Genomic DNA, 14976 nt, shown 5'->3' with positions numbered 1-14976 from the left:
TCAGAGGCCTCGCTGTCTGCGTTCCTGCCCTCCATGCAGGAAGGTGTCGCTTCCGACCTGCAGAACCGTGAGTGACCTGAACCTTGTTGCAGGAGGGAAACTGCCTCCCTCTTTGCATTACAGGTTGTAGCAAAGATCAGAGAGCCCTTTTGGCCTGAGGTGAGCGTGGTGCCGATTGCAGGCAAGGCTTTTACCCAAAACAGCTTCCCTTTTACATTTATTGATCTTCGTAATCAGCCACCCAGCTGGCCTGACTATCCTCAGGACTGCCCAAGCGTGGAAGGATGAGGCCTGCAAAAACTGGATGCTTAAGAAAAAGGAAGCATTTTCCCTTCGTTTATCTCATTGCCTGATTTGATCTATTGAAGAAGTTATAATTATTTAATATAGCAGTAGCTTGTATTTTGTGGCAAGCTTTTGAGTTTTGCTTTCAATTATACACACGGTCTTTTTGTTCTCTCTATACCTGACTTCATTCAAATAGACTAAAGAGAAAGGTAACTTTGTGAGTTGTTAGCCTTAAACTTTTATGCTCTCTTACCAGTTCTAGGTATATTGTAAGTGATCTTGGTGAATAAGTAAATCATGAGATGAAATGATACCTGAGCACAAGCAGCGCTTTTAATCAAAGCCTTCTTTCACCTTTCTGGTTATTATTTCCTCTTGGAGAGATGTGCCTTGCCTCTTTGCAGAGAAAGCCCCAGAGTGATCAGCGTGAGGTTTTTCAGCCTTTAATATCAGTTTCTAATCATATGCATTAAGAATTGTCTTATACTGTACCCTTAATTTCCTGTAAACTATGTTAATGGCTATAAGCTGATGACATTCCACTCTGGTAACTGATCTAGCTGAAATATTTAGAGGGTGCTCATGGCTAGTTCTGCATGAGCTCAGAGGAGAATTCAGTGTAGGATGTTTTAAGCAGAGATCAATTATTTATRTTTTTAGAAGGATTCCTGAAACTTTAGCTGACCCTAAAATCCCTTGAACTAGATACAGTGCAATAAACTGAGTCTGCTTTTTGAATATTTGCTAGCTATTATATTATTTATTCTCTCACTTTTAATTCTTAAGTGATGCTACCACATTATTCTGTGTGAGAGAAAGTAGTGGATGCAGCACAACTGTGCAAGAGCTTAATTCACATTCATTCAAGGTCAGAGTTGTAGTGATGGTCTTGTCATTACTTTTTTGCTGTGTGTTTCATTAGTGTTGTAATAGAATTATTAGGAATCTATATCCCTTTAATTGGCATGTTTTGATCACCACTGATCAAGCTTGGCCTCCTTGAAAACCATGGAGTTTCCAGTTTTGACTTAAAGGAAGTCTTCTGAGGTGGTTCCTGCTTGAGTGTTACAGCAACTGAAAACTAGGATCTCAGTACCAACAAGACAACTGGAAGCTCTGAAGAGAAATGGGTAGATTCCCTAGATAGTCGGGGAGAAATTTCTGGAAAATTATTCCAAAATCGGGATGTGGTAGGTATAGGGTGCCACCTAGAGTTATCCCATAGGAAGATCTAAACACAAATGTACATCTGAGCTCCTGCCTCTCATTGAAGTTTGAGTGCCAARCTGAGTGCTAAATGTTAAAGGCCTTTATTTATAACAAGCCTCTCCTGAGAGCAGGCACCTGAATAAGGCTTCTGAACTACCTTTTAATGTGCTTTTAGTAAGATACTGACGGAATAGGATAGTTCATGCATTTTATACTGAAGAGCATTTGATTTAAAAAAAATATATAAATAATGATAAATAATATATGGAGCAAGGATTTATGCTAATGTCTCCCTCCTTCCACTTGAGGACTCTATGCAGTGTAGCTCTTTCCAATAATTCCTCCTTGGGACACATGATTCCAGCCTCTTTGCTTCAGTGGGAAGATTAGAAAGTGCCCTCCCTTTGACTCCTCGTTAGCATGAGCACTAACCTAGGAAAATGGGAATCTGATCCCCTGCAAGCTGGGGGAAGGAAATCGCCTCAACCCTGKTCTTGGAAGAGGTTTTCTAGCCATGAGCCTGTCATGCACACGCTCCTTTGCATCTCTAGTAGCTGCTCTGCTTTGTGCTGGGCTTAAAACTGCTGCTTCTGTTACCTGTCCTGTGCTGGGGGGTCTGGGGAATTACACAGCACTTGGGCACGTGTGTCCATGTGAGGCCTTAGCTTCCCGGGCTGGAGATTCCCTAGTGCAGGCACAGCCTCCTTGGGAGCTTCCTGCTTGCCTGGGAAGGGAGAGAGCTCCAGGATCATCTTCCTGAAAAGAGGAATCTATTCTTAAATGTCTAAAAATCTCAAATAGATTTTATTTCAGATAKCGAAGCAAGCAATCGGGATTGCACTTTGCAGCTATCCCAATCACCTTAGAAAATCCAGCCTGTAATTTCCCTGTAATTGAAAATACCAGGTGTAGTCTTTCCTTTTCTCACTCCAACTTGGCTGTATTAAAAAAGCATCTTGTCAGCCAAGGACAGAAACTTAAAAGATGGGTCAATCAAGAGAGTATTTTAATTGTATCACTCATCATTTTATGTAAGGTAAACCTATTTCTAGCATAACCTGACATATTTATCAGAATAAACATGTAGTGATAACTGAAAATACCCTTGGGCAGCAAAGGGCAAGGCAAGTCCTGATTGCCCTGGCAAGCTCCTGGAGATGGATTGAAATTCCCAAGCCAAGTAACTTTTAGACCTCACCTTCCATGCTGGAAGTGTTGGTCACAGCCTGTGCCAAGGAATGTGGAGTGATCCCCAAGCTCTAACTGGAAGCAGCTCCCTGGGCWCTTACCTTGGACTAACCTCCTTTGCCTTCAGATGCCAACCACTTCATTAGGATATACCTTCAGTCCCTGCTTTGTCCCAGGGTGGTTATGATTAGGGCTTTGACTGATTCARTCGATAGACTCTCAAAGTCCATATTAATTAGTTGCTGTAATTTTCTAAAGCAATGCAATGCAACGCATGGCATGAACAGGTCATCTGCTCTGTCAGCATTGTTCATTTTGCAGTGAAGATCAAACACCTTTGAAAAGCGTTCAGGTAGTATTTGTAAATGCTTCGTGCAGATACGACTTGTTCTGATTTATAATAAAAATGTCTCGGTGCCTTGGAAGGTGTCCAGGAGAGTGAAGCTCTGTGTTCTTCAGCATATCAGTGAATTAGCAAATGATAGTGTTGCTGATTACAGTGTGCAGTGTTACTCTTGTAACCCTTCCTAAGGGTTAGGAAGGGTTAAGCTGGCACTATACCTCTCTTCCTAAGCTCACCAGCACCTGTGTGTGTTGGTCCTGTGTGGGCAAAGAGGACTCACTGTTACCTGCCCAAATCTGTTTCGTACCATCCCTGCCCCTCAGAGCTAACAGCAGTAAAGCAACCATAGCAGGTCGTTGCTGTAACGCTTGGCCTTCCTCCGTGTGTGATTTCTCAAATATTTTGCCAACACTTTGCACAATGTTACKTGTCAGTCGGGCACTGGGGAATTGGCTGCACCTCGGGCTGAGATTGCAGCATGTGTTGGTATCATCTTCCTTTAAGGCAGTGCTGCAAAGGGGAGTCCTCGGCTTTGGGGATGCGTGAGTGGCCTCTAACCAGCAGAAGGAAAAATTACAGCTCCGCAAAGGGAAACACCAAGTGCACAGAGCAGAAATTGTTGATGAAACAAAGCGCTTAAGCTGACTGGAAAAAGATCAGTTTGTGAGAATGGGAAACCTCTTTTCCAACTAGATGCCTGGTATTCCCAGAAAATCAGGCCAGAACCAGTAAATTCTTCCTTGCTCTGTGAAGGGCTTGATACCAAAATTGTATCTGGTTTGATTTGGTATCTGTTTGGTTTGATACCAAAACTGTAAAAAAGAATTAATGTTACATCCTCTCTCTCAAAACCGTCTTGCTTCAAAGGGCAGACAAAGAAATAAAGCAGGCAGGCAAAGGGCAAATAAAGGGCAGACAAAGAATAAAGCAGTTGCAGAGCTGTTAGTGTCTAAGTCTGGGTAGTTTTTCCCGCTGCAGAGAAGTTGCTTGCAAAGCCTGTGAGAATGGTCGCTTGGAGACCGGAGCCCACAGCCTCTGTCTGAAAGGAAAATCTCCACGAGGAATCAATTATGAGCAGTTACACTGGGAGTGTTACTTTGGGACAGAAGGATTGCTTTGTTATTTGCACTGCTAAGCATTTAATGGAAACAATATTTTAAAAGGAGCTTGCCAGCGAAGACAAAAACTCCCTGTTGCTGCATGCAGGGACCTGCATTTCTTGCTGCTCAGTGCCCAGCTCTCCAYGTGAGGTTACCTGCAACCTTGCTTGCAGTAACATCTGCTGCTTTGCAGCTCTTGGGGTGTTTGTCCCCAGGGCAGGCAAGGAGGTTACGTCTTCATGTTATGGATGGGGAAATCTGACCTTGTATGAGATTGATCTCCTTTAACTTTAGCCATTGGTGACTGAGTTAGCTCCTGGGCTCTGCTCGCAGCTGAGGGAGGATCACACCTGCAGGAGGCAATCTCTCCCCAGCCTAAAACACAGAAGAARCAGCAACCACAAGGTGCCTTGCTCTGTTGCCACCAGCTGGAGGCCTGAGCCAGACACCTGATGCCAGGCAAGGTGAAGGGAGCCCTGAGGGACACCAGTGGCTCCCTGGAAGGTGGTGGAGGTAGAGCCTGGTGGCCCAGGATGGACTGTTCCTGCTAGCTCTCCCGGTGTGTCAGGGATGGATGGGGTTGGCTCCTGTGCTGAAAGCTGGGCCCTGCTYGTGTGTCTGCCACGAGGAAGATCCAGTTGCTGCAGGAAGTGCTGCTGGTGACTCAGTGAACAGCACCAGAGCAAATGTCCTCCTGTGGCACCGTGAGCGTTTCCRTCCTGCTTGTGCTGCAGGTTAAATCTGAGGCCCTGAGTGCTGCAAGTCATCACAGGATCGTACTCCACAAGACTAAGGTATTAATCCCAGACAAATTATGTGCTTAGAGGAGGCTGCCAGTGTAGCACGGAGGACTAAACTGTCTGTTTTTGTGCACATGCTGATCTAAACTGTGCTGGGCTTAGGTGGAGCTGCTGCCTTCTGCTGCGTCCTGGAGGGAGTGAAATGCTTTCTGCATTTGCAATAGTAAAGCCCTTTGGGGTTTTAGATGGAGAGCATTATGAAAATGTGACATAGCATTACTTGAGCAGGTTACATAATGTTTAGAGTTAAGGTTTTGCAATATTACACTTAATGTAAATGCTTGACCGTGCTTTGTGTTGGTGTTTGTGCTGCGTCCTACAACAACCCTGTGCCCAGTGCAGGCAAAGAGCAGCGGGATGCCCTTAGAGCGAAGCGGGCAGCAGTGTTTGTAGCTGAGGGCTGGCTCCAGTTTTGCTCCTCCTGGTTCTCTGCCCTCCACAGGCAGTGACTGAGCCTGTCAGAGCCCTCCTTGCCCACCTCACCGGCTGGGGGTGAACATTCAGCACTGTCCCCTGCTGCATTAAACACGATGCAGCTGGTAACTGCTTGGATGTGAATGTCGTTGCATGTTACAGCCTTCATTCTGCGGTTGTAAAGCGCCTGTATCGTGGATCAGATAAACCTGTTTCTATTCTGAGGACTCTCCAAACAACGGGGTGGATCAGGCCCATCTGCCAAGATACCTCACAGGGGAGGGAGAACTTCTTCACTGTGAGGGTGCCMGAGCCCTGGCACAGGCTGCCCAGGGAGGCTGTGGAGTCTCCTTCTCCGGAGATCTCCCAAAGGCTCCTGGATGCCGCCCTGTGCTCTGGGTGTCCCTGCTGGAGCARGGGGTTGGACTAGATGAACTCTAGGGRTCCCTTCCATCCTCGACCGCTCTGTGATTCTGTGGGAGGGAAGGTTGCCAAGGTTGCCACCTGCAGTGGAGAGGGCAGCTCTCCCATTTATGGTTGACTCTTCCTAAGTAATGATGAAAACTCACCCTATCAGTGGGGTGCACGGGCAGGGGGCTGCTAATGTTACCTCAGATACCTGCATGGCCTGGTGCCACTTACACARCTGTAAAGCAGTTTTTTAGGTGACTTTGTTGAGAGACTGGGAGAATTCATGGGATGGGGGCTGTGCACAGCTCGTGGGGTGAGGTAGTYTGGAGTCTTGTTAAAGTTTGTATTTGATATGTGATTGTTGAACTGAAATTCTACATCTCAAAGCATGCAGAGCCTTGACTCWAAGCATGCAGAACTGCAGCATAGTGTTCCCCATTCAAAGTAAAAGCATTCTGAGTGGGCTAGGAGGTAGATGTTTATTCAGCCTGAACTGTCAGTTTATTTTCATGCTAATACTAACCATGTTGCTGTGCTGTAATCAGCTTTTGTGTAAACAGCACAGTGTCCCTTGGGCAAGTTTAGAAGAACATTCACCCACAGCGCACCCACAGATAAATCCAGTTCTAGCCACACAGTGTTGAAAGCATTATAGAATCTGCTCTGTGTGCTYGTGGAACAGGAGCAAGTGCTTTCCTGGAGCCAGCACTCACCACTGCTTTCCTCTTGCTCTTTCACAGGCCCTACATGTCCATTGGGACGCTGCGGGATCAAGTCATCTATCCAGACTCCGTGGATGACATGCATGAGAAAGGATACCAAGACCAGGATCTGGAACATATCCTGCAAACAGTCCACCTGTACCAYATAGTTCAAAGAGAAGGAGGTAAAYTAGGCGTTTGTGCACAAAGCTTTATCACTCTAATCCCCAGGTGTGTGTGTCAGTGTGCCTTGCCTCTGCTTAMACATCTTCAACTGGAGAAACYGGATCCAGACGGACTGTGGTTGTGGGAGCTACGTGACCATGGAGTTGTTGCTTCATGACCCAACTGCTCATGGAGGGAGAGGTGCTAGAGCATTCCTCTTCTCCCACTAAACCCCAGCACTAGAATGAAAGCAGTTAGGGCTGCTCTGYTTTCCTTGGTTTCTGCTTTCCCTTCTTTGGTTTCTGCTCTCCCTTCCCTGCTTTCTGCTTTCCCCTCCCTGCTTTGTGTGACCCATGGGACATGCGCTGTAGGAAGGAGTGTGCGAGTCTGTTACCATATCAGCAGGGTGAACAAATTAAAAATAGCCAAATGACTCTAGGTGCCAAGAGAGCGTTTCCAGCCACAGCTTCATGTGTAAGTGGCCGTGCTGTTCACAGCATTGCTTGGCCTAAGAGTAGAGGGCAGTGTAATTACACAGATACAGCAAATGTCAAGATACTAAAGGCTTCTTGTATGTATTAGGAGCTGGAGAAGTTTGATTTTTTCCCCCTAGCTGTATTAGAAAATTTGTAGCTAAATTAGGAATTTTTTATTAGCAAATTATTAGCAAAATAGACAGTATATAGAATATATAGCAAAAAAMCACAGGATTATTTTTCATTCTGTTGTTCCTACCAGCCATTAACCTATAGCTTGACTTTCCCTCCATCAGTTGGCTTTTATAATGTATAYATGGCAAAGTTACTGATAGTCAGGGAGGTGAAGGAGTAAGTCTGCCAAGGGGGGTGAATTCAGGAGGACTGGGTGTACCCTGCCTGTCTGTGAGGCAGGAGCCTGTGCTCCTCTTTGGGAGGGTACGTTAGGTGCTTTCCTTACAGCACGTGCACTTCTCTTGAAGTGCCACAAGGTCGTTCTCAGAGGAGTTCCTCAGACACTGGGAACCCCAAGGAATTCCTAAATTCTGGCTCCTGCATGGAAGGGCCTTGCTTCTCTGCATTTTAGGGTGGATATCACTTACAGAATGTATACCTACGGATAACTCACCACCCCACAGCTCAGTAGATCGGCAGAGATTAACCTTTTCATAGCTTAATGCCATAGGTTAATGCCATAATTCATAGGTTAACTCTTTAAGAATATAATAATGACTGATGACCCTCAAGATAGAAAAAAGGAGTCTGGATTTGCAGTTGCTGTTCACATCTGATGTTATGATACAAGGATTGAAAACCTGGGCTGAGAACTAAGCCCAGTGGCTAGAATAATTGCAGAGAGGGCTCATATCCACCCTGCTGATGCTGTGACTATTGCCTATGCTATCTGCCTAGCTGCGTGTGAGGCTAAGGACACAGACTATAAAAGGGTGTAAGGCTCCCTGTTAAGGCTCGTTCACTGTGTTGGGAGGAACTGCAGAGTCCCCATTGTAGTAAAGGACAAAAATCTGCACAAATGAATGGTAAGGAAAGTGTCGTAGAGACTTTGCAATCTGAAATGGCAAAAGAGCACCAAGTTGGGAAGCAGGGACACAGGTTCTGGACACACCGGGAAGTTTTTAGCATCTTAGTAAGCTGCCTTGTTCCCTTTTCTCCTTGGGCATTTGGAAGAGACAAGTGCCAAGGCAGGAGTAGAGATTGTTTCTGTGGTGTCTGATTTGGTGTGGAAGAGACTTCACATACTGAGGGTTCCTTTAAGCTCTCCCAGCCTGGGGCAAAGACTCACATTCTGTTTTTCAAAATAGAAATTTCTTGAAAATTGTCGATTGAAATCTTCTTATATATATAGCTATAGCATTTTATATTCATACCAACATTTTTAAACTGAGACTGATTTCTACTACAAATGGAACTTTTTTGTTTGTAAACTCAAGAAAAATCCTAACTTTCAGAACAAGTGACTCTTTTTGCAAACTACTTTTTCCAATAGAAAATATTTTGCTTTTTTTTCCCAATGAGTTTCATGTAGGTGTTACATACACTTTTGAAAAGAGACTGTATCGTAAATAAAGTATCAGCAAAACCATTCTTGGTGACTCAGAATCTTGAGTATATGTGGGACATGTCCATCCTATTTCAAACTTTTTACATAAACTGTTTTAAGAATGGAGTTAGCTATCTATAAACCGTGTATATATCTAGATCAGCAACATTCTTCATTTCATCATTCATTTTTTCCCTGCTGTAGATCCACTTCTCCTTGGTATCCTTCCTTCTCTCTGCTCCCCCTTCTCCCATCTCCTGGAGCATTATGTGTGGAGCAGACACATTCCGTAGGGCACGTCCCAGTTGTCTTCTCCCTGACCAGCAGTGTCACACATGTGCAGGCAGGTGCTTCACAGCTCTGGGCTTTGCTCCCTGTGGGCAGTTACCTGAAAGCCAGAGCCAGCAGCAAGCAAGCCTGGCTGTTCTGCTGGACTAACTTCACTGTCTTTAGCTTTGGAATTATTTCCCAATTGCATCAGTACAAGGGTCACCAGGATTGAGATAGCCAGAAAGAGCCAGGCACTTTTCTTGTTGCTATCGGAGGCAAAACTCCCCCTAGTTTTTGCCTATTAGGATAAACAGCAGCTACAAGAATAAACACAGGCCCCAGTGCAAGCCGGTGCAGTTGCTATTGCCAAAAGGGTCCTTTCTGCAAGGGGCAGAATTTCCTGCCCACAGAATCCCACACCAATATTTCCTGACCTGCTGGGGATGAAAGGCATGGCAGCCTTGGCTGACCTTTGCTTTCCTGACAGCTTGCACTCCTTAACGTCATCCTTATCTGTAACACTGCAAGTCTGGCCTAAGCTGAACAGAGAGGTACGGACAATTTAAGCTTCTCTTTCTGGCAGTTTTTATTGGTGAGAGAATCACTGTGGAGATACTTTTGTGTATCATAATCACATTGTTAGTGATGTTATCAATAAGACCTCCAATCAACTCCTGCAAAATTCCTAGCTATAATAATTTCATATAAAATGAGGAATATATATATAAACAGAGTATATATATCCAGTACATGCAGAAATCTTGATAGTCTCCACAACAGCATGGAGATACACAGTGAACATGCGTGAAGTGGGTCCTTTTTTCAGCCTGCTCTGAAAACCTGGGTGTATTTATGAGGTGTCCCCAGCGGTGCTGCCCCACGAGGGAGGCCCGTGGCCGCATCGCAGCGTGACGAGAGCGCRACCGGGCCTGGCAGCTCGGCGCTCCTGCCATTACCAAACAGGTCCGACCTGTTCCAGGCTTCCCAGCGCCCCGCTTTATAATTATTCCTCATCATTTTGCACGGTTGTCATATCTTTGGGCCTTGTCCAGGGAAAGCTTTGCAGGCCAAAACGCACAGCTGAGCGTCGCTGCTCTGCCCTCTCCTCTGGGGTTGGAACCCCCTGTTCGTGACCTGCTTTTCCGACTTTTCTGGCAAAAGTTCATTTTTGATTGGGCAATGGCAGAAAAGGAGGTTTGTTTGTGTTGGTTTCTTGGTTGCAGCCCTTCTTGGCTGTGCCTYGCTCAGCCCTGTGCAGCTCCCCCGAGGAGAGGAGTCACTGCGCAAAATGTCTGCCCCCTCCCTGGTCAAAACTCACCTTTGCTTGTTATTTCGCCCTTCTGTCCGTCTGGATTGCTTAATTGGAAGCTTGTTTCTTAATAGGGTAATTGGTGTTTGAGGCTAGGTTTTCATTACTGGGAATAACCCGTGCCGTGGTGCCCAGAGAAACCCTCTTCCACCACAAGATCTCGGATAAGACACACGCAGGCCCGACGCACGCCTCGGAAAGTCAGGATTCAGCCACAGGCCCTGCAGGATATTAAGTAAGAACACCCAGTTTTGTAACAGTTGCGGGTCCTTTTTAAACACGAGATCGCCAGAAGTCTGTAGGCAAAACCCACCCCCCCTCGTGTGCCCTGTTTWCTCCTGCTTGCTGCTTGTTTGTGTGCACAGGCCTGTATCCACAACAGCAGATGTGTTTGAGCGGCCCTGCCTGCGGAGCTTGCCAAGAGCTGCAGCAGCCGGTGGAGTCAGGCACTAAACACCGTAATCCCACGCTGCTATTTAGGGGGTTACAGCTTATTTCTTTCTGTGTTTGTTTTTAATTTTCCACTCGCTTTTCAAGAAGGAATAACAAATTGTTCTATAAAGCAAGTGCAGGAAAAATCTTTTGCTATACACAGGTAAAAGATGTTTTTTTTCAGAGATATGATAATATTTCTTGACAATGCCTTTGTGACTGAAGAAGCTAAAATCCACTTTTAGCAGTGACATATTTAGGATGTTTTTCTCTTGAATGTTAGTGGAAAGGTACAGAGGTATTTCTGGGGCTGTAATCCAGAACCTTGAACACTTTTTCTGCAGTAGTCATGGTCTTTATGATTTTCCAGAGGTTCTGCAAGGCATTCCTTCCGTACTCCCTTCCATATTTCCTTCATATGCTCACATTATCCGTATGCATTTTCTTTGCATTTTTTATCAGGTTGGGATACCGTCTTGGACTGGAAGGATGTCTTATCAGGAGGAGAAAAGCAAAGGATGGGCATGGCTCGGATGTTTTACCATAAGTAAGCACTTTGTTTATTAAGCAGTGGCTGAAAGTGAGGAAGAGTTATGGAGTTTTGCTCTAATGGTAGTACTGAGCGCTAAGCAGTAGTGGGCTTTAATATCCATGCCACACTGCTACACTATTGCATAGGGACACTGGTCTTGCAATTCAGTCCTGTAAGCTCTGTTTTTACGTCTAGGCAATGCCTCTTACTTCTGCTTTGCTTTGGGCAACGTTCTCCAGATGGTCCTTTCTTTAGCMTCTCAGGCACAAAGATCTTCCCTAGGTCTGTAGGAGGTTTTGCAGAAGTCGGGTCATGGTCATGGGGGTTTGAAAACCAAGYTCCTTGGTTTGGCTGCAACCTTTTCAATTTTGGGGACTGCAAATATGGCAGAGGCAGCCCAGTCTGTCCACAGCAGTGGGTATAAACTCTCTGAATTGCTGCAGTAACTGCACGACTTGTTGACAGAACAGAATAATAGTAAGTCAAACTAGGACTTTTTTTGTTTTTAAACATCATACATGGGAATACTGTCCTAAATGTAACAGAGTGATRTGCTTTGTCTGTTTCTGAAAGGCCAAAATATGCACTGCTGGATGAATGCACGAGTGCTGTAAGCATTGATGTTGAAGGAAAGATTTTCCAAGCTGCAAAAGCTGCTGGGATATCCCTGCTTTCGATAACACACAGACCTTCTCTTTGGTGAGTACGTCCAGGAATTTGTAACAGTCCTTGCTTTTAGCTTTCTGCCTGACAGTCGATTGCCTTTTGGACCGTGGTCTCTGTACTAGGACAGTTGTACCAAGGTAATCCATACCCCCTGCACTAAGATAACTAGGCTACAAGAAGAGAAAGGTAAATGTCATTAATATTGATTTGTTTTCAATTTTGAGGAGTATATTTATTCCTCCCTCTTATTCTCTTATAATGCATTTCAGTTATTAACTATTAATAGCAGCATGCTGATAGCCAGGCAGCAATTCATTAACTATATCACAGCTATGGCAGGTATCGCCAGATTATTCTGTAACATGGCAAGAAACATGAGCTGTGTCCTGAGGAGTTTGCCTGTGTTTGTGATTAGATGGGCAACGTGGCACCTGGAYAAGCTCCTCCTCGTTCTTTCATGATACTTAATACATCCCTTGGTTTAAACTCAGGTGTGTGGCTTAATGCAGTGTTTGTGGGCATTCAAAATGTGGCTGGYTCTTAAAAAGTAAATACTGGACTTCTGAGAAAGGTCATTCAAGTGAGGTAATACTGARGATGGGAGAGTCCATCAAAGGAAAATAAATGTATTTACTAAGGACATAAAACAATCAAATACTTTAAAGGCAAAAGGAGWTCAAAAATGAGTGCCAACTGACATTAGAAATATTTGGAATATTTGTTTTGAAGTCCTTAATCTTTACTCCCAGATTGTTTGCTTTTCTAAGCTGGTGTAAAAAAGCCACTAGTAATTTGTTACCCCAACAAGGAGATATMCATCTCCATCTACTGCTCTTCGAACGAGTGGCTTCTCCAGTATTTCTCCTTAGTCTGTGTAGATGGGGACAATGACAAAGTCCATTAGATCAGCAATCATTTTGAATCAAAAATGGAATTTCTGACTTAAAAAAAAGTTTACATTTATTTAAAAAATAATTTAGATTAAGCCTAAAAATAAAAATATTCATTAAATTTTAAAAGAGTTGGGATTATTTTAAAACCCCTGATCAAGAAAACAGATGTTTGAGAAYATGCCAGCTGCCAATAGTGATGATGTAGAGGGGAGCTCTACAAGAGAGCGTGTGGGGAAGCTCTGGGCTTGCTTTCCTGCTAAGGTGACTTGTTTTCCAGTACAGTGCTGTGCTGGAAAGTCTAAGMTTATCCTTGCAACTGCAGTTACCAGAATTCTGTGGTTTGTGGAATCATGAACTGATAAAAACAGAGGGATAGATGGAGGCGATTGCCTTATTCTAGAAAGGTGAAAAAAGAAGTGTTCAGAGTTCAAAAATAAGAATCAAATGTCGTTTATTGAGGTAAGCTCCCATAGGCGCTGCAYGGCATAGTCACAGGCTGTGCTCTCAAAACACCACCAGGAAATGGGGCTCTTTTATTCCAAATATGGGCTGCTTTCCTAGACCCCAGCAATCGGCCATCTCAGTCGGCTGTCTTAGCATCCTGCATTTGGGCTTTTTTGGGGAGGAGGCAGGGAAGAGAAGTACAGGGGTCAGTTCAACATTTGGTGTCTCAGACAATAGCATACAGGAGTGGTGAAAGAAGCCGGCAGTTAAATATCACTGGAGTCTCATGCCATAAAACATGGAAGTTTCTTAAACTGTCACATTCCCAGGGTGGGATTCATAATCGCTGCTCCGTGATGTGTCTCCTCTTCAACAATTTATAGTGATAAATTGCACGGCTGTAACAGCAGCTCGGAGAGAACTCTCTGTTCTGCCTCTTGCCCTGCCTGATGAATGTCCTGTCAGGTCCTGACAACTCTACCTGTGCCTCTGAATATTTTGGTGCACACACCCAGATATGTACTGAGAGATCTGTGGCTCCTCCGCAGACTTTTTTGCTTTGGTCCCTTGCAAGTCACACGATGCTCTAGGACTGGAGCTTTCTTGAGCTGACCTTACAAAGTGCAGGGAAACGGAGGTGTAAATCAAACAAGTCAGGGTTTCATCAGTAGCATCAGGTGCATCGTGCTTGCCAGAACATCTGCTCTGGTTAAGGTGTGTAACATCTCCTAGAACGTGAGATGAATGTGATTGAACGGGCCACACGTTCCCTTTCATTCTTGGGAAGGGAAGGGACTGCTTGGATGCGCCGCAGGTTAAAGGCAAGAGGAGGGTGGGTCGGGAATTGCAYGATACAGATCCATATTGTCACGTTGGCTGTGGGAAGTGCCAGGCACGGGCTTTGAAATGCCCAGATCCTCCACAAAGAACGYCACGCGTTTCCAAACGTTTATAAAAGCCTCACAGAGTGATCCCGAACAGGCAACGCTCAACTTCCTGAGAAACAACCCTCAAAACAGGTATCGTGCTCAAAATCACAGAATATTCAAGGTTGGAAGGGACCTCTAGAGATCATCTAGTCCAAAATCTGCGCCAAGGAACAGGCAAATTGCTCCCCCAAGCCATTACTAATGTTTCAATTTCTGATGCAGGAAGTACCACACTCACTTGCTGCAGTTTGATGGACAAGGAGGCTGGCGCTTCGAACAGTTGGACACCGCCATCCGTTTGTCCCTGAGTGAGGAAAAACAGAGACTAGAATCTCAGCTTGCAGGAATCCCTAAAATGCAGCAGAGACTGAACGAACTGTGCAAAATCCTGGGGGAAGACTCGGTGCTTAAAACAATGGACAAAGAGGAATAAATAATTTATGGTTTTCGTTTTTAAAAGTATTTTTTTAGTTAAAAGCATTACAAATTCAGACATTATCCTTTGCATGCAATGTAATAGAGGCTTAGAGCTTAGAAAAACACAGCCAGCAAAAAATAATGCTCTGAATGCTATGTAAGACTTTAGCGTTTTAGTATTAATGAAGAAAATGGTTTGAACTGTGAAAAGAAAATGAGCAAGTGCACAGAACATAAGATTAGTTGTTGCAGCTTATGTTAATTCCTAGCGAAAGCCCAATTCACTGCAAAAAACTTGCCAGCACAGCTAGGTTTTCCAGGTGGATGTTTGCAGGAGCCCTGGCGTGCGGAACGCGCTCTCGTGGCGAGTGACTGCGTATGATGCGCCTGCTGCGCGGAGCAAACCGGACACGGAGCTCGGGCACGGA

General features: G+C 44.8%; 1 protein-coding gene across 1 annotated transcript in view; it reads left to right on the top strand.

Annotated features, from left to right (window-relative positions):
- Window positions 1–14568, top strand: part of ABCD2 (ATP binding cassette subfamily D member 2) — a 34796-nt gene extending 20228 nt beyond the window's left edge. Inside the window, exons 7-10 of the mRNA XM_026046399.1 lie at window positions 6494–6639; window positions 11130–11214; window positions 11773–11898; window positions 14354–14568. Coding sequence (XP_025902184.1) covers window positions 6494–6639; window positions 11130–11214; window positions 11773–11898; window positions 14354–14564 — 568 coding nt within the window. The 3' untranslated portion in view covers window positions 14565–14568. The remainder of the gene's footprint in view (window positions 1–6493; window positions 6640–11129; window positions 11215–11772; window positions 11899–14353) is intronic.
- The last annotated feature ends 408 nt before the right edge of the window (window positions 14569–14976 follow it).

The sequence above is a fragment of the Nothoprocta perdicaria genome, unplaced genomic scaffold, assembly GCF_003342845.1.
Source record: "Nothoprocta perdicaria isolate Ctin4 unplaced genomic scaffold, notPer1 scaffold_44, whole genome shotgun sequence".
Taxonomy (NCBI): Eukaryota; Metazoa; Chordata; class Aves; order Tinamiformes; family Tinamidae; genus Nothoprocta; species Nothoprocta perdicaria.
This window is presented reverse-complemented; position numbering and strand designations above follow the sequence as displayed.